Source organism: Manis javanica, chromosome 17 (genome assembly GCF_040802235.1).
Source record: "Manis javanica isolate MJ-LG chromosome 17, MJ_LKY, whole genome shotgun sequence".
Taxonomy (NCBI): Eukaryota; Metazoa; Chordata; class Mammalia; order Pholidota; family Manidae; genus Manis; species Manis javanica.
This window is the reverse complement of record NC_133172.1, coordinates 1,013,667-1,036,707: the sequence shown is the minus strand read 5'-3', so window position 1 is coordinate 1,036,707 and position 23,041 is coordinate 1,013,667. Positions and strand designations below refer to the sequence as shown.

At 45.6% G+C, this 23,041-nt stretch overlaps 1 protein-coding gene across 7 annotated transcripts in view; it reads right to left on the bottom strand.

The window, feature by feature from the left end:
• Positions 1 to 22,232, bottom strand: part of LOC140847204 (uncharacterized) — an 87,893-nt gene extending 65,661 nt beyond the window's left edge. The window contains exons 1-5 of one of the 7 annotated variants that reach the window (XR_012126943.1): positions 21,437 to 21,843; positions 18,550 to 18,773; positions 17,818 to 18,458; positions 16,625 to 17,632; positions 12,013 to 16,462 (exon numbers count right to left, since the gene is read on the bottom strand). Coding sequence is in view for 3 of the 7 variants with exons in the window: in XM_073226785.1 (XP_073082886.1) it covers positions 16,279 to 16,462; positions 16,625 to 16,796; positions 17,534 to 17,632; positions 21,437 to 21,629 (648 nt within the window). In the remaining 4 variants the exon portion in view is untranslated. Of the gene's footprint in view, positions 1 to 12,012; positions 16,463 to 16,624; positions 17,633 to 17,817; positions 18,459 to 18,549; positions 18,774 to 20,568; positions 21,013 to 21,436 lie in introns of those variants that run through there. The other 6 variants (XM_073226785.1, XM_073226784.1, XM_073226783.1 and 3 more) reach the window with 6 other exon arrangements.
• Positions 22,233 to 23,041: the final 809 nt, after the last annotated feature.

The following is a 23,041-nucleotide window of genomic DNA, read 5'->3' as shown; positions in this document are numbered from 1 at the left end:
CAGGTGTGGTACTCACAGAAGTCCCTTGTACCTTGCTGTTAAGGGCAAGTCAAGTCCCCAAAGATGTGGCAATCAGCACTTGTCTAAACATTGATTTGCGTTGAGATTCATGGCTTTTCATTCTCAGATTGATACCTGTTTTGTTATTGGTTCCAAGATGTTTGGGATCCTTTGGGGATCAGGCTACCCATTTTCAAACATTTTGGCTATCTTATGAGTTATTGTTTTTCTGAGCTGTCTTAAAGTGTTCTTTGCCATAAGTGGAACCATGGGGTAAAGCACAGGTACTGCCCTGTCAGCCTGTTCCTCAAGCTAGCCTCACAGACCAGTGGGTTTGCATTTCTCACTCTACTGGCAACTATGGGGACAAACTTGCTCTTAAGAAGCTGAAGGCCTTTCCTCTCAGATCAGGAAGAAGATAAAGATGCTCACCCTCATCACTTTTATTCAATACAGAATTGGAAGACCTAGCCAGAGCAATTAGTCAAGAAAAAGAAATTAAAGGCATACAAATTGGAAAGAAAAGAGTAAAATGGTCACTTTTTGCAGGAGACATGACACTATATAGAAAATCCTAAAGACTCACACAAAAATGGTTAGAAGTGAGGGAATTTGCCTCCCACAAACCACCTCTGCACGGTATTTTAGAGGAACTGCTTCAGATGGGAGTGACCCTAAAAAGAGCACAGATGAAAACACCCAACATATGAAAAATGGAGGAGGAGGAATAGGAAGGGAGAGAAATAAAGAAGGATCAGACAGTGTTTATAATAGCTCAATAAGCGAGTCAAGGTAGACAGTAAGATACTAAAGAAGCTAACCTTGAACCTTTGGTAACCACGAATCTAAAGCCTACAATGGCAATAAGTACATATCTTTCAATAGTCACCCTAAATGTAAATGGACTGAATGCACCAATCAAAAGACACAGAGTAATAGAATGGATAAAAAAGCATGTCCCATCTATATGCTGATTACAAGAAACTCACCTGAAACCCAAAAACATGGACAGACTAAAAGTCAAGGTATGGAAAAAGATATTTCATGCAAACAACAGGGACAAAACAGGTGTGGTAGTACTAGTATCAGACAAAATAGACTTCAAAACAAAGACAGTAACAAGAGATAAAGAAGGATATAACATAATCTTAAAGGGCTCAGTCCAACAAGAGGATATAACCATTATATATATGCATCCAACACAGGAGCACCAACATTTGTGAAACAAATACTACCAGAATTAAAGGAGGAAATAGAATGCAATGCATTCATTTTAGGAGACTTCAACACACCACTCACTCAAAAGGATACATCCACCAGACAAAAAATAAGTAAGGACACAGAGGCACTGAACAACACACTAGAACAGGTGGACCTAATAGACATCTACAGCACTCTACATCCAAAAGCAACAGGATGTACATTCTTCTCGAGTACACATGGAACAGTCTCCAGAAGAGACCACATACTAGGTCACAAAGAGAGTCTCAGTAAGTTCAAAAAGATTGAAATCCTACCAACCAACTTCTCAGACCACAAAGGTATAAAATTAGAAATTGTACAAACAAAGCAAAAAGGCTCACAAACGCATGGAGTCTTAACAACATGCTCCTAAATAATCAATGGATCAATGACCAAATTAAAATAGAAATCAAGCAATATATAGAAACAAATGACAACAACAACACAAAGCCCCAAACATCTGTGGGATGCAGTCCAACAGTCTTTAGAGGAAAGCATATAGCAATCCAGGCATATTTAAAGAAAAAAGAACAATCCCAAAAGAATAGTCTAACATCACAATTCTTGAAATTGGAAAGAGAAGAACAAATGAGGACTAAAGTCAGCAGAAGGAGGGATGTAATAAGCATGAGGGAAGAAATCAATAAAATTGGGAAGAATAAAACAATAGAAAAAAATCAATGAAACCGAGTTGCTTCTTTTAGAAAATAAACAAAATAGATAAGCCTCTAGCCAGACTAATTAGTAGAAAAAGAGAATCAACACACATCAACAGAATCAGAAACGAGAGAGGAAAAATCACTATGGACCCCACAGAAATACAAAGAATTATTAGAGAATACTATGAAAACCTATATGCTAACAAGCTGGGAAACCTAGAATAAATGGGCCACATCCTAGAAAAATACAACCTTCCAAGACTGGCCCAGAAAGAAACAGAAAATCTAAACAGACCAAGGAGCAACGAAATTGAAGTGGTAATCAAAAAACTACCCAAGAACAAATCACCCGCACCAGATGGATTTACCTCAGAATTTTATCAGACCTACAGAGAAGACATAATACCCATCCTCCTTAAAGTTATCCAAAAAACAGAAGAGGAGTGAATACTCCCAAACTCATTCCAGGAAGCCAACATCACCCTAAAAACAGGAAACACCCCACCAAAAAAGAAAACTACAGACCAATATCCCTTATGAACGTAGATGCAAAAATACTGAACAAAATATTCACAAACCGAATCGAAAAATATATCAAAAGGATCATACACCATGACCAAGAGGGATTCATCCCAGGGACGAAAGGATGGTACAACATTCGAAAATCCATCAGCATCATCCACCACATCAACAAAAAGGACAAAAATCACATGATCATCTCCATAGATGCTGAAAAGGCATTCAACAAAATTCAACATCCATTCATGATAAAAACTCTCAATAAAATGGGCATAGAGGGCAAGTACCACAACATAATAAAGGCCATATATGAGAAACCCACAGCTAACATCATACTGAACAGCAAGAAGCTGAAAGCTTTTCCTCTGAGATCAGCAACAAGACGGATGCCCACTCTCTCCACTGTTATTCAACATAGTACTGGAGGTTCTAGCCACAGCAATTAGACAAAACAAAGAAATACAAGGAATCCAGATTGGTAAAGAAGAAGTTAAACTGTCACTCTTTACAGATGACATGATATTGTACATAAAAAACCCTAAAGACTCCACTCCAAAACTACTAGAACTGATATCGTAATTCAGCAAAGTTGCAAGAGACAAAATTAATACACAGAAATCTGTGGCTTTCCTATACACTAACAATGAACTAATAGAAAGAGAAATCAGGACAGTAATTCCATTCACAATAGCATCAAAAAGAATGTAATACCTAGGAATAAACCTAACCAAGGAAGTGAAAGACGTATACCGTGAAAACTATAAGACACTCTTAAAAGAAATTAAAGAAGTCACTAACAAATGGAAACTCATCCAATGCTCCTGGCTAGGAAGAATTAATATCGGCAAAGTGACCATCCTGCCAAAAACAATATACAGATTCGATGCAATACCTATGAAATTCCCAACAGCATTCTTCAACGAACTGGAACAAATAGTGCAAAAATCCATATGGAAACACAAAATACCTCGAATAGCCAAAGAAAACCTGAGAAGGAAGAACAAAATGGGGAGGATCTCGCTCCCCAATGTCTAGCTCTACTACAAAGCCACAGTAATCAAGACAATTTGGTACTGGCACAAGAGCAGAGCCACAGAGCACTGGAACAGAATAGAGACTGTAAACATTAACCCAAACATATATGGTCAATTAATATATGATAAAGGAGCCATGGACATACAATGGGGCAATGACAGTCTCTTCAACAGATGGTGCTGGCAAAACTGGACAGCTACATGTAAGAGAATGAAACTGGATCACTGCCTAACCCCATACACAAAAGTAAATTGGAAATGGATCAAGACTTCAATGTAAGTCATGAAACCATAAAACTCTTAGGAAAAAACACAGGCGAAAATCTCTTAGACATAAACATGAGTGTCCTCTTCTTGAACATACCTCCCCAGGCAAGGGAAACAAAAGTAAAAATGAACAAGTGGGAGTATATCAAGCTGAAAAGCTTCTGTACAGCAAAGGACACCATCAGTAGAACAAAAAGGTACCCTACAGTATGGGAGAATATATTCGTAAATGACAGATCCGATAAAGGATTGACATCCAAGATATGTAAAGAGCTCACGCACCTCAACAAACAAAAAGCAAATAATCCAATTAAAACATGTGCAATGGAGCTGAACAGACAGTTCTCCAAAGCAGAAATTCAGATGGCCAACAGACACATGAAAAGATGCTCCACATCGCTTGTCATCAGAGAAATGCAAATTAAAACCACAATGAGATATCACCTCACACCAGTAAGGATTGCCACCATCCAAAAGACAAACAACAACAAATGTTGCTGAGGTTGCGGAGAAAGGGGAACCCTCCTACACTGCTGGTGGGAATGCAAATTAGTTCAACCATCATGGAAAGCAGTATGGAGGTTCCTCAAAAATCTCAAAATAGAAATACCACTTGACCCAGGAATTCCACTTTTAGGAATTTACGCAAGGAATGTAGCACTCCAGTTTGAAAAAGACAGCTTTTTTGTATGTTTATTGTAGCATTATTTACAATAGCCAAGAAATGGAAGCAACCTAAGTGTCCATCAGTAGACGAATGGATAAAGAAGAGGTGGTACATATACACAATGGAATATTACTCAGCCATAAGGAAAAAACAGATCCTACCATTTGCACATGGAGGGAGTTAGAGAGTATTATGCTCAGGGAAACAAGCCAGGCAGAGAAAGACAAGTACAAAATTATTTCACTCATCTGTGGAGTATAAGAACAAAGAAAAACTGAAGAAACAAAACAGCAGCAGAATCACACAACCCAAGAATGGACTAACACTTACCAAAGGGAAAGAGTCTTGGGAGATTGGGAGGGGAGGGAGGGGAAGAATAAAGAGGGCATTCTGATTAGCATGTATAGTGTGTGTGGGGGCACGGAGAGGGCTGTGCAACACAGAGAACACAAGTAGTGATTTTACAGCATCTTACTATGCAGATGAACAGTGATTATGAAGGGGTATGTGGGGGGAGTTGGTGAAGGGGCAGCCTGGCAAACATAATATTCTTCATGTAATTGTAGATTAATGACACAAAAAAAATCTGTGAAAATCTGACACTTGCATTTTTGGCATCTTTGAATTTTCAGGCTAAAGGAGTCCCAATTTTAAATGATTTTTGATTGATTATAGTTTGTGATAGTGAAAAAATATGTAAAATTTAAATAATAAGAATTTGATCCAAAATAAAGTCTGAGCAAATCAATATGTAATAGTTAAACATAATAGGCAATCATTTTCATTTGCCATTTTTGGTCATTAGTGAGAAAAGCATGCTGAGTTTTCTTTCTTTTAAATAAATATAATCTGTTCCTATACATTATGAGCATATTTTTCATTCCTAATCTGATTAATATCAGTACCAGGGATTATTGGTAGTTTCCTCTTTTTTATATTCTGTATTTAAATATTTTCTTTAGGTTTCATTTTAATTTGCTTCTGGCAAATTTCTGATTTCACTACTTTGAATTTATGAAATCACATGCCTTCTGGTCTGTGCGACATGTGGTGATGATTTGTCCTACCCCTCATTGTAACAACCCACCAGTACGTTTTTACTAAGAGGATCTGTCATTTAAAAAAATTTTAGATCTAGTATGTTTATTTCCTAAACCACTCTAATGTGCCACATGAAAGCTTACCTTTTTTCAATTAATACTCAATTATCTTAATGCTGTACATTCAGTAATTTTCTTGCTATTGTCTTAAGTTCACAATGAGTTTTTCCTAAACATCTAAATACAAATCTACTAAAGAGTTCTATAACACATGCCATACATAGGATCTATTAATAAATATTGCCCTCAAGATAAGGGACACAAAAATAATTGGTATCTCTCCTGTCCTCAGCATTACTCCATAGGGAAAATTACATGTTGTGGCAAGAAAAAAAAATAATACACATATATGCATTAGACAGGAAGAACTAAAATGTGTCAGAGTGGTGCCATCCATCCATCCTGATGTGGACCGCCTGCTCACGTAAAGTCCCTACCCGTGTGTCTCCTCACCCACACCCTGCTCCTGCTCTGTTCTCTTTTCTATAAAGCCTGTCACCTTCTAACATACTATGCAACTTACTAAGTTAGGAACACTTCTGACTGTTCCCCTCACCCAGAATGTAAGGTTTTTGAGAACAAATTCATTTTGATGTTTTGTGCATGTTCATCTCAAATACCTAGCAAAGTGCGAGACACACATAAAATCATTTCTTGGAGCACTGAATGTCACCTTACCTTTCTTACCCATTTGTGCATTCTGTTGCCTGCCCTCCCTTCAGATTCAAGTTCCCTAAGTGCTGTCAAGTATGGAAGAGAGACATAATCAGTGGAAAAGGTGATTAAGAGTTCAGCTAAGCCCCATGCTCAGCTTCCTTCCCTTTTCAGATTCAGTGTACTGTTCACCTAGATGGTAGGCTCCCTCCCTGCACAAGGGCAGGACTCATGTCTGTCACCCAGGTGCCCCACCACCCGGTGAGCGGTCATGTAGGACAAGGATGGAGGTCTCCTGACATCACGCAATCACAGCAGCAAGAACATAGTGTGACCCTGCACCGATCATGTGAGTGAAGACTGTAAGGAAAGAACTGGAAGTTGAGGGAACAAACCCTAGTGTTCCCTTCATCCAATGGAAATCCTGTCCCTTCAGTTGGGACAAACTGGGGCCCCTGGGAAGAACACTTTGATGAGACCCAAGCTGTTTCCAGAGGGGTTTCTCCAACTCTCTTGGACCCACTGGCCCAGCCACAGCTACAGGACATACACACCATGCTCCCTCCAGATAGGATGGAGGAGGCAGGTCCTCAGTCAATTCTCTATCCCAATGAACAGAAAAGGATGCACACTATCCTGAAAATAGGTGCATGCCCACCCTGAAGATGTGACACAGGTGTATAGTCTTAACAGGCTATGAGCAAGACTCCAAGTCAGGAAATGATAGCTTTCTATGTAAGTAATTCTTAAACCTGAGTTCTCACTGACTATCTTGTAAAGCTTAAAAATTAGTCTCAAAAGGGGAGCCAAGATGGTGGCGTGAGTAGAGCAGCGGAAATCTCCTCCCAAAACCACATATATTTTTGAAAATACAACAAAGACAACTCTTTCTAAAAGAGAGACCAGAAGACAAAGGACAACATCCAGACCACATCCGCTCCTGCGAGAACCCAGCGCCTTGTGAAGGGGGTAATATACAAGCTCCTGCCCTGCTGGACCTGAGCGCCCCACACCCCAGCCACGGGCGAGAGGAGAGGAGTTGGACCGGGTAGGGAGAGGGAGCCCAGGACTGCTAAATAGCCAGCCCTAGCCATCCGCGCCAGAGCGCAGACACTGTGCATGCGCGGGCTCCTGGATAATAGGGAAACAGGACAGTAAGACCTGTGAGCAGGTCCCCACTGCCGGTGCCATGGGGACAAAGAAAAGCGAGTGCTTTTCGGGAGTCTTAAAGGGACAAGGACCCCATGGCTGGACGGAATCGTCCTGGGACACTCAGTCCAGCAGCATGGAATCTGGGGAACTGTGGGCAAGCTAACCCCCTGGGCAGCAGGGAGCATGGAGGCCCCTCATGGAGATAAATAGCCTCCCTGCCGATTCTCCTGCAACGTGGCTCCACCATATCGATGTAGCAAACGGAGGCAGGCCACGCACCCAGCTACCGCGGAGATAAACTCCATAGCAGCCGGGCAAGAATCAGAGGCCCTGTCTGCATGCAGGTGCTCAGCACAAGCCACTAGAGGTCGCTGTTCTCCCAGGAGAGGAAGGCCACAAACCACGAAGAAGGGAAGTTCTTCCAGCCATCACTCGTACCAGCTCTGCAAACTATCTCTATCACCATGAAAAGGCAAAATTTCAGGCAGACAAACATAACAGAGACATCACCTGAGAAGGAGACAGACCTAACGAATCTTCCTGAAAAAGAATTCAAAATAAAAATCATAAACATGCTGACGGAAATGCAGAGAAATATACAAGAGCTAAGGGGTGAACTCCAGAGGGACATTACAGACATCCGGAGAGAGACTACAGAAGTGAAACAAACTCTGGAAGGATTTATAAGCAGAATGGATAAGATGCAAGAGGCTACTGATGGAATAGAAACCAGAGAACAGGAACGCATAGAAGCTGACACAGAGAGAGATAAAAGGATCTCCAGGAATTAAACAATATTAGGAGAACTGTGTGACCAGTCCAAAAGGAACAATATCCGTATTATAGGGGTACCAGAAGAAGAAGAGAGAGTAAAAGGGATAGAAAGTGTCTTTGAAGAAATAATTACTGAAAACTTCAAAAAACTGGGACAGGAAATAATCGAACAGACCACGTAAATACACAGAACTCCCAAGAGAAAGGACCTAAGGAGGACAACACCAAGAAATGTAATAATTAAAATGGCAAAGATCAAGGACAAGGAAAGAGTGTTAAAGGGAGCTAGAGAGAAAAAGGTCACCTATAAAGGAAAACCCATCAGGCTATCATCATACTTCTCAACAGAAACCTTACAGACCAGAAGAGAATGGCATGATATATTTAATGCAATGAAACAGAAAGGCCTTGAACCAAGGATACTGTATCCAGCACGATTATCATTTAAATATGAAGGAGGGATTAAACAATTCCCAGACAAGCAAAAGTTGAGGGAATTTGCCTCCCACAAAGCACCTCTGCAGGGTATTTTAGAAGGAATGTTCTGGACGGGAGCATTCCTAAGACAAAACAGATGTCACCAGAGAAAATAAAATCACAGCAAAAAAAAGCAGACCAACCAAATACTAACTAAAAGCAAAAAAATAAATCAACTACCCACTAAAAACAGTTAAAGGAAACAGGAAAGACCACAGAATAAAACAACCAACATATAAAGAATGGATGAGGAGGAATAAGAAGGGAGAGAAGAAAAGAATCTCCAGACAGTGTATATAACAGCTCAATAAGTGAGCTAAGTTAGGCAGTAAGATACTAAAGAAGCTAACTTTCAACCTTTGGTAACCATGAATCCAAAGCCTGCAATGGCAATAAGTACATATATTTCAACAGTCACCCTAAGTGTAAATGGACTGAATGCACAAATCGAAAGACACAGAGTAATAGAATGGATAAAAAAGCAAGACCCATCTACATGCTGCTTACAAGAAACTCACCTCAAACCCAAAGACATGCACAGACTAAAACTCAAGGGATGGAAAAACGTATTTCAGGCAAATAACAGAGAGAAGAAAGCAGGGGTTGCAGTAGTAGTATCAGACAAAATAGACTTCAAAACAAAGAAAGTAATAAGAGATAAAGAAGGACATTACATAATGATAAAGGGCACAGTCCAACAAGAGGGTATAACCATTCGAAATATATATGCACCCAACACAGGAGCACCAGCATATGTGAAACAAATACTAACAGAAGTAAAGGAAGAAATAGAATGCAATGCATTCATTTCGGAAGACTTCAACATGCCACTGTCCCCAAAGGATAGATCCACTGGGCAGAAAGTAAGTAAGGACACGGAGGCACTGAACAACACACTAGAACAGATGGACCTAATAGACATCTATAGAACTGTACATCCAAAAGCAACAGGATACACATTCTTCTCAAGTGCACATGGAACATTCTCCAGAAGGGACCACATACTAGCTCACAAAAAGAGCCTCAGTAAATTCCAAAAGATTGAAATTCTACCAACCAACTTTTCTGACCACAGAGGCATAAAACTAGAAATAAATTCTACAAAGAAAACAAAAAGACTCACAAACACATGGAGGCTTAACAACATGCTACTAAATAATCAGTGGATCGATGACCAAATTAAAATGGAGATCCAGTAATATATGGAAACAAATGACAACAACACAAAGCCCCAACTTTTGTGGGACTCAGCGAAAGCAGTCTTAAGAGGAAAGTATATAGTGATCCAGGCACACTTAAAGAAGGAATAACAATCCCAAATGAATAGTCTAACAACACAATTATCGAAACTGGAAAGAGAAGAACACATGAGGCCTAAAGTCAGCAGAAGGAGGGACATAATAAAGATGAGAGAAGAAATAAACAAAATTGAGAAGAATAAAACAACAGAAAAAATCAATGAAACCAAGAGCTGATTCTTTGAGAAAATAAACAAAATAGATAAGCGTCTAGCCAAACTTATTAAGAGAAAAGGAGAATCAACACACATCAACAGAATCAGAAATGAGAATGGAAAAGTCACGACAGACTACACAGAAATACAAAGAATGATTAAAGTCTACTATGAAAACCTATATGCCAACAAGCTGGAAAACCCAGAAGAAATGGACAACTTCCCAGAAAAATACAACCTTCCAAGACTGACCAAGGAAGAAACACAAAAGTTAAAAAACCAATTATGAGCAAATAAATTGAACCGGTAATAAAAAAACTACCGAAGAACAAAATCCACGGGCCAGACGGATTTACCTCGGAATTTTATCAAACATACAGTGAAGACATAATACCTATTCTCCTTAAGGTTTTCCAAAAAATAGAAGAGGAGGGAATACTCCTAAACTCATTCTATGAAGCCAACATCACCCGCATACCAAAACCAGGCAAAGACCCCACCAAAAAAGAAAATTACAGACCAATGTTCCTGATGAATGTAGATGCAAAAACACTCAATAAAATATTAGCAAACCAAATTCAAAAATATATCAAACGATCATACACCATGACCAAGTGGGATTCCTCCCAGGGATGCAAGGATGGTACAACATTCGAAAATCCATCAACATGATCCACCACATCAACAAAAAGAAGGACAAAAACCACATGATCATCTCCATACATGTTGAAAAAGCACTTGAAAAAATTCAACATCCATTCATGATAAAAACTCTCAGCAAAATGGGTATGGAGGGCAAGTACCTCAACATAATAAAGGCCATATATGATAAACCCACAGCCAACATCATACTGAACAGCAAGAAGCTGAAAGCTTTTCCTCTGAGATCGGGAACCAGACATGGATGCCCACTCTCTCCACTGTTATTCGACATAGTACTGGAGGTCCTAGCCATGGCAATCAGACAAAACAAAGAAATACAAGGAATCCAGATTGGCAAAGAAGAAGTTAAACTGTCACTATTTGCAGATGACATGACATAGTACATAAAAAACCCTAAAGACAACACTCCAAAACGACTAAAACTGATACTGGAATACAGCAAAATAGCAGGATACAAACTTAACATGGAAATCTGTAGCTTTCCTATACACTAACAATGAACCAATAGAAAGAGAAATCAGGAAAACAACTCCATTCACAATCGCATCAAAAAGACTAAAATACTTAGGAAGAAACCTAATCAAAGAAGTGAAAGACCTATATCCTGAAAACTACAACACACTCTTAAGAGAAATTAAAGGGGACACTAACAAATGGAAATTCATCCCACGCTCTTGGCTAGGAAGAATTAATATCGTCAAAATGGCCATCCTGCCCAAAGCAATATACAGATTTGATGCAATCCCTATCAAATTACCAGCAACATTCTTCAACGAACTGGAACAAATAGTTCAAAAATTCATATGGAAACACCAAAGAGCCCGAATAGACAAAGCAATCCTGAGAAGGAAGCATAAAGTGGTGGGGATCTCATTCCCCAACTTCAAGCTCTACTACAAAGCCATAGTAATCAAGACAAGTTAGTACTGGCACAAGAAGAGAGCCACAGACCAGTGGAACAGATTAGAGACTCCAGACATTAACCCAAACATATATGGTCAATTAATATTTGATAAAGGAGCCATGGACATACAATGGGGAAATTACAGTCTCTTCGACAGATGGTGCTGCCAAAACTGGACAGCTATATGTAAGAGAATGAAACTGGACCATTGTCTAACTGCATACACAAAAGTAAATTTGAAATGGATCAAAGATCTGAATGTAAGTCATGAAACCATAAAACTCTTAGAAAAAAACATAGGCAAAAATCTCTTAGACATAAACATCAGTGACCTCTTCTTGAACATATCTCCGTGGGCAAGGAAAACAAAAGCAAAAGTGAACAAGTGGAACTATATTAAGCTGAAAAGCTTCTGTACAGCAAAAGACACCATCAATAGAACAAAAAGGTACCTTACAGTATGGGAGAATATATTTGTAAATGACAACTCCGATAAAGGCTTGACATCCAAAATATATAAAGACCTCACCCACCTCAACAAACAAAAAACAAATAATCCAATTAAAAAATGGGCAGAGGAACTGAACAGACACATCTCCAAAAGAGAAATTCAGATGGCCAACAGACACATGAAAAGATGCTCCACATTGCTTTTCATCAGAGAAGTGCAAATTAAGACCACAATGAGATATCACCTCACACCAGTAAGGATGGCTACCATCCAAAAGACAAACAACAACAAATGTTGGTGAGGTTGTGGAGAAAGGGGAACCTTCCTACACTGCTGGTGAGAATGTAAATTAGTTCAACCATTGTGGAAAGCAGTATGGAGGTTCGTCAAAACGCTCAAAATCGACTTACCATTTGACCCAGGAATTCCACTCCTAGGAATTTACCCTAGGAATGCAGCACTCCAGTTTGAAAAAGACAGATGCACTCCTATGTTTATCGCAGCACTATTTACAATAGCCAAGAATTGGAAGCAACCTAAGTGTCCATCAGTAGAAGAATGGATAAAGAAGATGTGGTATATATACACAATGGAATATTATTCACCCATAACAAAACAAATCCTACCATTTGTAACAACATGGATGTAGCTAGAGGGTATTATGCTCAGTGAAATAAGCCAAGCGGAGAAAGAGAAATACCAAATGATTTCACTCATCTGTCGAGTATAAGAACAAAGGAAAAACTGAAGGAACAAAACACAGAACCCAAGAATGGACTAACAGGTACCAAAGGGAAAGGGACTGGTGAGGATGGGTGGGTAGGGAGGCACAAAGGTTGGGGAGAAGAAATGGGGTATTATGATTAGCATGTATAATGTGTGGGTGGGAGAAAGGGGAGGGCTGTGCAACACAGAGAAGACAAGTAGTGAATCTACAACATTTTGCTATGCTGATGGACAGTGACTATAATGGGGTTTGGGGGGAGGACTTGATATAGGGTAAAGCCTAGTAAACATAATATTTTTCAAGTAATTGTAGATTAATGAAAACAAAAAGAAAGGAGAAAGGGGGATGACTCCCTGATAGGATAAAACTAACTGCAAATCAACGATTAATTCATGTTTTACATATCCTTAATTCTGATGTTTTAAAGGGTCTCAGATGATCAGCTATGGAAGTAAATTTTTCTGATAATATTCCTTTATCTTTAAAAAAAAAAAAGCAGTTCCTGTATGGTGATATCCAATAGGTTCTTCACAATGGTATAAAGGTTATATCAAAGTGTGGGCAAAGGGTTTGTTGGTGTTTATACAGAGGACCAAAGCCTAATTTGGCTACTCAGAAAATGAATTAAGATATGATATGAAGAACTTCCAACATCAACATAATCTGGAAGAGTCATTCCAGAAGATGATCATCAAAAAAACTTCAACAAAGATCCTGGCACTGTTGCAGTTGTAGCTGCATTCATCCCACTGCTTCCTGGACTTGTGATTGGAATGAAGAGGGAGATGTCTAAGCTGGCCTGTGCATACAGTAAAACAACAAATTTGACTGGATCTATATTGTTGGAACTCAACCAAGAATTAGGAGAAGTGCAAGTTGAGGTGCTCCAAAATCATATGACTATAGACTATCTACTGTTAAAAGAACATATGGGATGTGAACAGTTCCCAGGAATGTGTTGTTTTAATTTGTCTGACTTTTCTCGAACTATTCAAATTCAGTTAGACAATATCCATCATATCATTGATAAGTTTTCACAAATACCTAGGGTACCTAACTGGTTTTCTTGGTTTCACTGGATATGGCTGGTAATTGTAGGTCTGTTTTTGTTATGTATTCCTATTATGTTAATGTGTGTACGCAATTTAATAATTCGTTTGAAACCTACACATGCTTATGTTACTCTACAAGAAGATATGTCAAAGAAATAATCAATCTTCCCATGTTTTCTTCCGTCTGCTACTTCTATAGCTTTTCTTCTTCCTTCCTAATTACGACCCTTTAGTAGAATTCATGCGTCATATTGAAAATCACCGAGTATCATAATTCTTCCAAGTGGTAAAGATACCTCATGACAATTGCTGGGCATAGAAGCCACAGGGCATAAATCTGCAAAGAAGTAAAAAGCTAACCTTTTCAAACAATATTGCTACTCTCTCACTAACCACCTTTACATTTCCCGGTATGGCCCCAGAAGATGTCTGGTTAGCCAGAGACGAGTAACATTCCTCAAGGGAGGAACAACCTAAGACAGGCACAGCTGCAGGGGTGCCATCAGGTGAGAAATTGGGAATCAACAGAGATGAGGCTTAGAACCTCACTCCCCACCCTGTTTTGAGAGAAATCTTTTGCATCCATGGATGTTTTGTTACCCACGTCTAGCTTGGATTAATACTTAGTCTATAGGCACAGACCTGATCATCTACATTTACCCTCTTACAGCACTGAATTGTGTTTTCTACCTTTATCTTGCATCTTCCTACCACTTCAGCATTTTATTAAAAAAAAATAAGGGAGAAATGAGGGATTCATATATAAATCAAGTATAAAAATCAAATGAATAATCATATCTGACTTAATTGTTTACAGTTCATGATGTGTGATCAAATGAGTTTCTGTGATATGACTTCCCTTGTACTGTTCACCATGTAAGAACTTATTCACTAGGTAAGAACTTGTTCACCATGTAAGAACTTGTTGGCTATGCTTCAGAAGATTGGAGACTATTGAGAATTAGGCTTGGCATTGATTAATAATTGTGCATTGAGTCCCATATACAGAATTTTATTGTTGTTAACAGCCATTTGATCAATAAATATGAGATGCCCTCTCAAATAAATTAATAAATACATATGAGAGGTGCCCACTCAAAAAAAAAATTAGTCTCAAATTCCCAGAGTATGAATTTCAAATGACTGCATTGTATGCAAACACCAAGGGAGTAAATCCATGGTGGCGACTGTAGAGTCAACACAAACTTGACCCCACGCCTAAATATCCAGATTCTTCATTTGTAACACAACTTCACACAACCATTTATAAGATCAGACAATGAGAATCCTGTTCCACATTTGTCTCCCATAGTTTATCATGCATTTACTTCAGCTGTGCATGTAGCTTTCCTGGTTTTGGCTACGATTCAATGCCTTGACGACTGCTGAGGGGAGTCCTCTGCACAGGATTAAAGTCCTTCATAAGGTGAGCGGGCCTCCTCCAAGCAAATGAGGGCCTGAAGGAAAAGACTCACATCCCTGGAGGGAAGGAGCTCTGGCCGCAGACTCAGGCTGCAACAGCAACTCCTCCAGCGTACGGCCTGCCTGTGGACGTCAAGCAGTTCCGCCCTCACGATCGTGTGGGCCCCTTCCTCAGTGTCACACGGGCGGCTGGCTCCGACTTCCCGGAGAGCCCTGAGCTGCTGCACTGGGCGAGCAGGTGATAGCAATGGCCCCGACATGGACAGGCCATCTGTTCTACAAGCCCAGGGGGAAGGGGCCTCAGCACGAACCGACCTGCTGACACCTTACTTCTAGCCTCCAGATCTGCGAGAAATAAATTTCTGGTGTTTGAAGCACCACCGCCCCCAAAACAAAAAGAACAACAAAACCAACTCACAGTGATAGTGAACATGGTGGGCAGCACTGCAGGACGAGCAGCTGACAGGCAGGGACACGAGGAGCCTGCCAGGGCCCTGGAAGCACCCTAAAGGCTGACTGCGCTGGAGGGCACTTCAACTAATACATGTGCAAAAATTTAAGCAGAACCCTTAAGGTTTGTGCACGTTATAATATACTTCCAGCGTAAAAAAAATTAAGGAGATTGTAACAAAAACACTGTAAGTCGAGTGCACATGGATTTTTTAAAAATGAGGCAACTCTTTCAAGAAACGTGGCTTCATGAGTGGAGGGGACGTTCGTGCTGGGCTGCTGTGGATCTAACGGCCCAGGACCCATTTTACTTTTCCCCAAGCATAAGTGACGTGAGCCTATGTGGAGAGAGAAGATGGATACACGAGTCGGAGGAAAGTGAAGAAGCAGGTTCCCAGAGAAGACAGAGGCGCCATGCGGGGCCAGTGGGGGAAACAGGCCAAGAGGTCAGGGGGAAGACGTGTTCCTCAGAGGAAAAGGGAAGCCACAGCTGCGGGGCACAGATGGGCCAGCACAGGCTCGGGAGCAAGCAGCAGAGGCACGCAGCGTTCGTTTTTAACGTGATGCTGATTCTGTGCTGAGTCGGCAGTGACTGAGGAAGCCGTGATGACTTAGACCAGGTCGGAGTGGGTGCAGCGGCTGGTGCAGGGTACCGAGCTGCACAGGGGCACGGAGATGTGGGCAGGCAGGGTGGGAGGCTCCGCCATCATCCAGGCAAAAGACGGCGAGAGCCGGGCCAGGTGCTGGTGGAGCTCCTGAGGGTGGTGAGCGAGACAGGCTCGGGAGACACAGCATCTGATGGGCAGGACCGAGGGGACGGGGACGGGGTCGGGATGAAGACAGAGACACTGAGGTGCTGCTGCCTGTGGGGTGTCCTGCATTCTAACTGGCTGGGGTGGCAGGATGTCCTCTGAACTGGGCTGGGGGAGGAGCGTACGTGGTCAAGGCGCTTGGTACCTCAGACAGCAAAGTGAGCTGTGGGATGCAGGAGACGGGGGTGGCATCTGGGACAGATGGTTGGGGTGTGGGTGCTGGCCAAAGATGCACGCACGCTGGCGGAAAAGCCTGAAGGGCACGGAGAGGGGCACCTGCGACTCCCCAGACGGCTCACTCAGAGGCACACCTGTGGCTGGAGAGGCCAAGCATCGTGGTGTTTGTCAGGCAATAGGGGCAGGAAGATACAGGGCAAGGGGCAGCTACTGCGTGTATTATGGACAAACACGACGGATGGACGGGGAAGGTGGGAAAGAGTGGGGGGGTCACACGACAACACACATGAAAATACCAAGGACAAGGAAGGCCCCTTTTCCTGAGTCCAGAAAGGAACGGGTGATGTCACCGACACACATAATGGACATAATTACGTGGACACACCAAGAGCAAACGTTGTGAGCTCTTCCTAGTGGCCAGGCACTGTCCTAAGCAGCCTGCTGCGTTACGGCATTACAACTGCCAATGACCCCATCACAGAGAGACTGTGTCACTGACTGACCGTAGGGGGAATACAGCAAGCTGCGCTGAAGACCAGGCCCACGGGCTCTTTCCCTGGGCACAGACCTAAGCCACATTCCCCAGGCCTGAGGCCCCAGGGGTGGCCGAATGCCTAGATCCTGTCATGGAACACGTGGAGTCAAGTTCACATCATGTGCAACTGCAGGCGTCCCCCCACCAGCCGGATGGTTCCAGAGCAACCCGAAAGCTACATGCTGACATTAGAAGGTGCCCAGGTCTCTAAAGAATGGTGATCAGCGGATGTGCATCCCTGGACGTGACAGAGGAGCAGCCAGAAGCCCCAGGAGCTCAGCGTCTCTCTGCTCGCAGGCTGGCGGCTGCCACGGCCCCACCCGACCAGCTGCTGGCTTGTACCTGGGGAGGTGCTTTGGGCGAGGAGGTCCCTCCTCACTGGCCACAGCTGCTGCCCACGCTCCAGCAGGTGGGTCAGCTCAGGTTTGGGAATCGGATGCCCTATTGATGGAGAAAGAAACAACATGGGTGTTTTGATGAAAACAACAAAACCCTTCCATTCTGTCTGGGGTGTCAGAGCTGCTCCCGAGGTTAAGAAAATGCTCATTTGTGACCCAGAAACCAAGCCCCAAACCCCACTCTTGGACTGCACGTGAGGTAGCAGGTGGCACTGCCTGCCGACCCACCACTGCCCCTGAAGGTCATCGGTGGGAGCCAGAGCGCACGGGGTGTGCACGACGCTCAGACACGGCCCTGGGTCCCCGGGGTGGGGGGGCCTCCTTCCGGAAGTTCTGTAATGGATCCACGTGGCTGATTTCAAACGCCCTGCGCTTCAGGAACACCTGGGGATGCCTGATTTCAGTCTCCACGGGCAGAAACAGAAGGTAGCGGATTGAAGGTGAGGCCTCGGCATTCGGGAAGTCTCCCTGAGGACAGAGAACTCCCGGTGGAGGCCAGTCAGCACCAGGGAAGTGGCAGCCCTGATCACCAGAAGGGGGGCAGAGGCGGGCTGGGCGCTCTGCGGGGGAAGCCTTCACCAAAGTGCGGGGCAGCCCGCAGCCGCTGCAGCCCGAGGAGCAGGCAGACGCCTGGCCCAGAGGACCTTCCCGCGGCTGGTGACGAACCCGCGCTGGGCCCACTTGGGCCTCTCTGAGGTGAGGCGGAGAATTTCCTTCGAGGAAGCCAGTTCCAGTCGGTTTTCTCTTCCACGCAGCCACATACGTCTCAGAGGAGGCGAAGGGTTCTGCGGACAACCCTGGTGATGGGGACAGCAGGGCCTACCAACGTCTCCTCTGGCCGGTTCTGCTCCACAGCCGCGTGCTGGGCCCTGGGGTGAGGCCTTGTGTTCAGAGGGACACTGTCTCAATCCCACTGACACCCGACACACATACAGGGAGACAGGCAGGAGGAAAAGGGACCTGGAAACTATGGGCTCCGGGGAAGGGCAGGTGGCTCCTCCGATCCTGACAGCCAGGAACCAGGGGTTCTGCACAGGGGTGTGAGGCGATCCCTTACTCAGGGAAGCCAGGACCCCGCACATCTCCAGCATCACCTCCTGGTACACAGTCCACTGGGTCGGGACCAGCTGCCCCCACTCCACCCGGGAAAAGGTCACGGCCATATCCTCGAAGGTCACGGACACCTGGGAAGTCAAACGGAGGAAGTGGTGTTGCCTTGTGCTGTTGGATGCGATCAGAGCCTGTCACTCAGTCACTGCTGAAGGTGCAGAGACCCAGGCCCAGGCCCGGATCACCGAGGCCAAGCTCCGTGCTGGGCTCGAAGGGGAGGACGCAGCCTTTCGATATAATGCGACTGTGGCTAAGAGCAAAACCTCCCTTGGGGAAGCCACCGGAGATGGTGCAGTGTGTCCCCACGAGGATAGGGGGGAGATGGTGAGTGTTATGTGACGTCAGAGGGACGGGGATATGGCCGTGATGGTCCCAACAACGAGAGCTGGAGCAGCAGGCGAACAGTCCCGGACCCCGCGTACCAGCCAGCTGAGGGCTCACACGCCGGGGAATGGACTGCACATGCCCAGCTCTGCAGTTAAGATGCCCAGGGACAGAATCAAGACTCCTGAGTCTGCCACTTCCCAGCTGTGTGGCCGTGGGGAGGACATCACGTCATTTCTCTGAGGCTTGATTTCTGCAGCAACCCCAGAACCATCACTTCACCAGGAAGAGAAAACATTCACATGGCAGACCCTGGAGCCCCAGGCCCATGACCATTCGGTGTACTCTGTTTCACCAATCCTCCCAGTGCACGAGGTTAATGCCATCATCACCTGCACCTGGGCTCAGGCAGCTCTAGAAAGTCACCCACAATCCCAATTTTAAGGAGCAGAGATGGTATCTGAACAACCCAAGGAAAGATGGCACCGAGTTGCCAGAAGAATGGAAGGTGGGGGTCAGGGGCACCTACGAGGGGACACCTATGCACAGGAAGGACGTGTTGAGACCTGGGGACAGGGCACCAGACGACGGCAAGGCCAAGGGCAAAGGCGGCCGAGCGGGCCGCGGGGCTGGGTGAGCAAGCGGAGGAGGACAGCAGCGCAGGCCCAGTGGGGGGCCCCTGACGGGTGCCCAGCTCAGTCACTCAGTTCTTCACCGAGGGCCTTTCACCAGCCCAGGCTGTTCCCGGTCTCGGCACAGAGGGACAACAGGCGCTTGTGATCCGGGGCTGGAAAGAGATCCTAAACCAGCAAGGGGGCCCCAGAGATGACAAAAACAAGAAAATAGAGCAAGGAGACGAAAGAGATTGTGGCCCACTGCAGATGTGGTGACAGGGGAGGCTACTGTCGGGACGGCACACTGGGCCGAGACTGCAGTAAACGGAGGAGGGGGCCATGCGGCTGCGATGTTAACCGATGTGACAAGCCCTGACGATGAACAGGGCTGGTAAGGCTGACCGGGGTGACTGCCGGGGCGTGACCCAGGGCCTCCTGCGCGTTCGTGTCCCAAAGGACACCACACTCCTGCACACCGTCATCACCGACCATCTGAATGCTCTTCCTTTTCAAATATAACTGCATGTCTTAAACAACACAGACCCACTGCTGTCACTGGGGATCTGAGAGTCAGACGCCCCGGCGGCCTTGGCTCCCAGCCTGCCCTGCGGCCTTTGCCGTCCTAGCATAGCAGCAACTCAAAAACGCTACTCCTGCCTCTAGGCCGCCAGCCTTTAAGTGTGTACAGGAAGGAGGGCAGGGAGCCCCGAGGAGCAGCCTGCCGCCGGGGTGAGCCCCCTAGCTCAGCACAGGTCCAGGGGCGTGTCCATGCCAGCCCTTCCCAGACCTTGCTGGACACCCGCCGACACACATCAACCGTGCATCCTTCCCAGTTCCCCAGACTAGGACAAAGGAATTCGAATTGCTACACGGAATTAAAAAGTCAAATACCTATTTTATACCAAAGAAAACAGCAGCCTAGGGCAGCAGGGAGACTTAAAGAGAGAAAAATTTATTTGAAATGTAAATTAGCAAGTTCTCTCTCGCTGGTCCGGTAAATGAGTATCGTGTGTGTGTGTATGTAGTATGTAGACGCACAAATCTTCCTTCCTAAAATCGAAGCAAAAACTGTCCGCCCTTTTTACACACGCTCATTTACACAAGTCAGATGCATCTTTTCGGGTTTTCCTTCTTAAAAGTAAAAAAGAGAGGAGAACTATGTACAGCGAGGAAGCATTTTGTCAGTTTCTCAACTGTGGCAAGATTTTAATCCGCTGCGCTAAATAATCCGTAAAAACCGCCCCAGGCGGTAAAATGCAGAGGGTGGGGATTTTCCTCCTTGGGCCCCAGCGCAGTCCTGACATCGGGGCGCTGAAGAAGGATCGAAACAGGAGTCGGGTTACAGAAATCCGAGGTTTTGCTGTGGACCCTGGGGCTGGGGTGCGGGGGGGTCAGACCTCTCAGCCCACAGACCTCACAGCGCCTGCACGCGCGCATCCTCGCCCCCAGCGCCCCCGCCCTCGATTTGAAATGGGCGCGTTTGCTGGTAGTAGAAAGCAGGCATGGGCGAGACGAGCGCCCGGCAGGCTTCCACGGACCAGGAGCTGGAGTGGCAGCTGAGCCAAAGGCACAGCCGACGGTGCGAGGCAGGGCTTGGGCGCCCCGTCTGAGTTGCCGCGGCCTCGGCAAGGGGCGCAGCCGGACCCCAGTGATGTCGGCGAACCCTGGGCCTCCTCCCTGAGGACCGCCCCGCGCGCACGGCGTTGTGTTCGGGGGGCCCTGGGGCCACACACCTCGCCCCTCCACACAGAATCCCGCCGGCCGTCAGGAACGGGGCCCTCCCCCACGGGACCCCTGACCTGGATTCCGCACCCGGAGCCGAGGTGACCCCATCCTGGCGCTCCGAGAAACGGCCGGGAGAAGGTAAGGCGAAGGGTCGAAGGTCACCGTCCTCCCGCACGTCCGGGCGGCGGGGCCGCGACGCTGGGGGTCCGAGAGCGGGAGGCGCGGGGACCGTCCACTCACCTGCGCCGGGTCCAAGGGCGCCGCCATCAGACCTGTGGCGAGCGGGGCCGCACGGGGGCGCCCGGGGGCTCAGCGACCCCACCCAGAACCCGCGGAGGCGCAGGTGGGGCCTCCCCGCCGTTCCGCCCTGCTCCGAACGACCGGCAGCCGAGAACTCAGCGCCACTGTGGAGGAATCGCGCCCCACGCCGTAACGCTTCCGCCTGGCGACGCCGGAAATCCCGCCTCTACCAACGGGACCGGAACGCCCCCTTTCCTGTGATGTCGCCCTCTCGTTGCACACCGGGTAATGTAGTTTCTCTACTGCGTCTGGCCAGGCTGGGGAGCGCTCCCCCTTGTAGGAGATAAAGGTCTGGAGGCCAGGAAAGAGCTGACAAAGGTGTGGGGAGGCCCCAGGGAAGGAGAGGCAAGGGACACTCTCCAGGGGAAGCACCCAAATTTCCCGGTTGTGTTTTCTGCATCTTGTTATTTCAGATGATCCCAATGGAACAAGTGGGCACACTGTATTGTGAGTTTTAAAATTTTCTTTTAAAACCTGTGAGCGCCTCTCAGGTGACCAGGTGCACCGGTGTGGAAAGGCAGGCCCCTGACACAAGTTCACCTTCTTTCCTCGCCTGTGACCCAGTGACATCCAATGCCCAGGGCCTGTGTACCTCCCCTGATTCCCAGTAAAGGCCAGAGTTGCCTAGAGGTCCTCCCTCTCCCTGGGCGCTGCGGAGTGATGGGGAGGATTATTCTCTCCAAGCCATGCTGTCTGCATTGCCACATCCACTACAGGAAGACTGTGTGATTGCGTGTGTGTGATGGAAATAAATGAAGACCAGAAATGAGTACAAGCAAGGGCTATAAGGTGTTTATTCAGACCTTGCCACAGCAAGAGTCAGTCACTGTCGCTTGCATTTGTCAGACAGGGGAGTGGAAAATTTATTATGAAAACAAGGAGCGCCTCAGGAATGCGCTGGTGGAGGCCCTTACCAGGGACCGCTGGAGGCAGAAAACAAGCAGTGAGGCAATCCTGCAGGATCAGTTAAGGAAGCATATTCGGCTTTCTCCAGCTGGTCTTAAGTTGGGAGCTGGGGGTGGGGAGGGAACTTCATGGAAATCAATGCTTATTCACCAGGTCCTGCCCATTGTGCGTTGACTGCTGCAGAACTTCTGGGTCAAAGTTGTGTTTTCAGATATGGGCTGGCCACTGACAGCTTGTATATTCACTCTGTGTGTCTGTGTGTGACTGACACACAAGGCCCTGGGGAATCCCTATGTCACGTCTTTCTCACAAATCTCTGTGCACTATTGGTGTGTTTGTGTGGCCACAACTGCTGTGATATACAGATCGTCCTGTAGCACAGGTCCTGGGTGTTTTGCATGTGTTGCTTGGGTGTCTCATGTCAGTTTTTTCTGTTCTGGATGGAGCATACACACGTGTCCAGGATGTGGTGA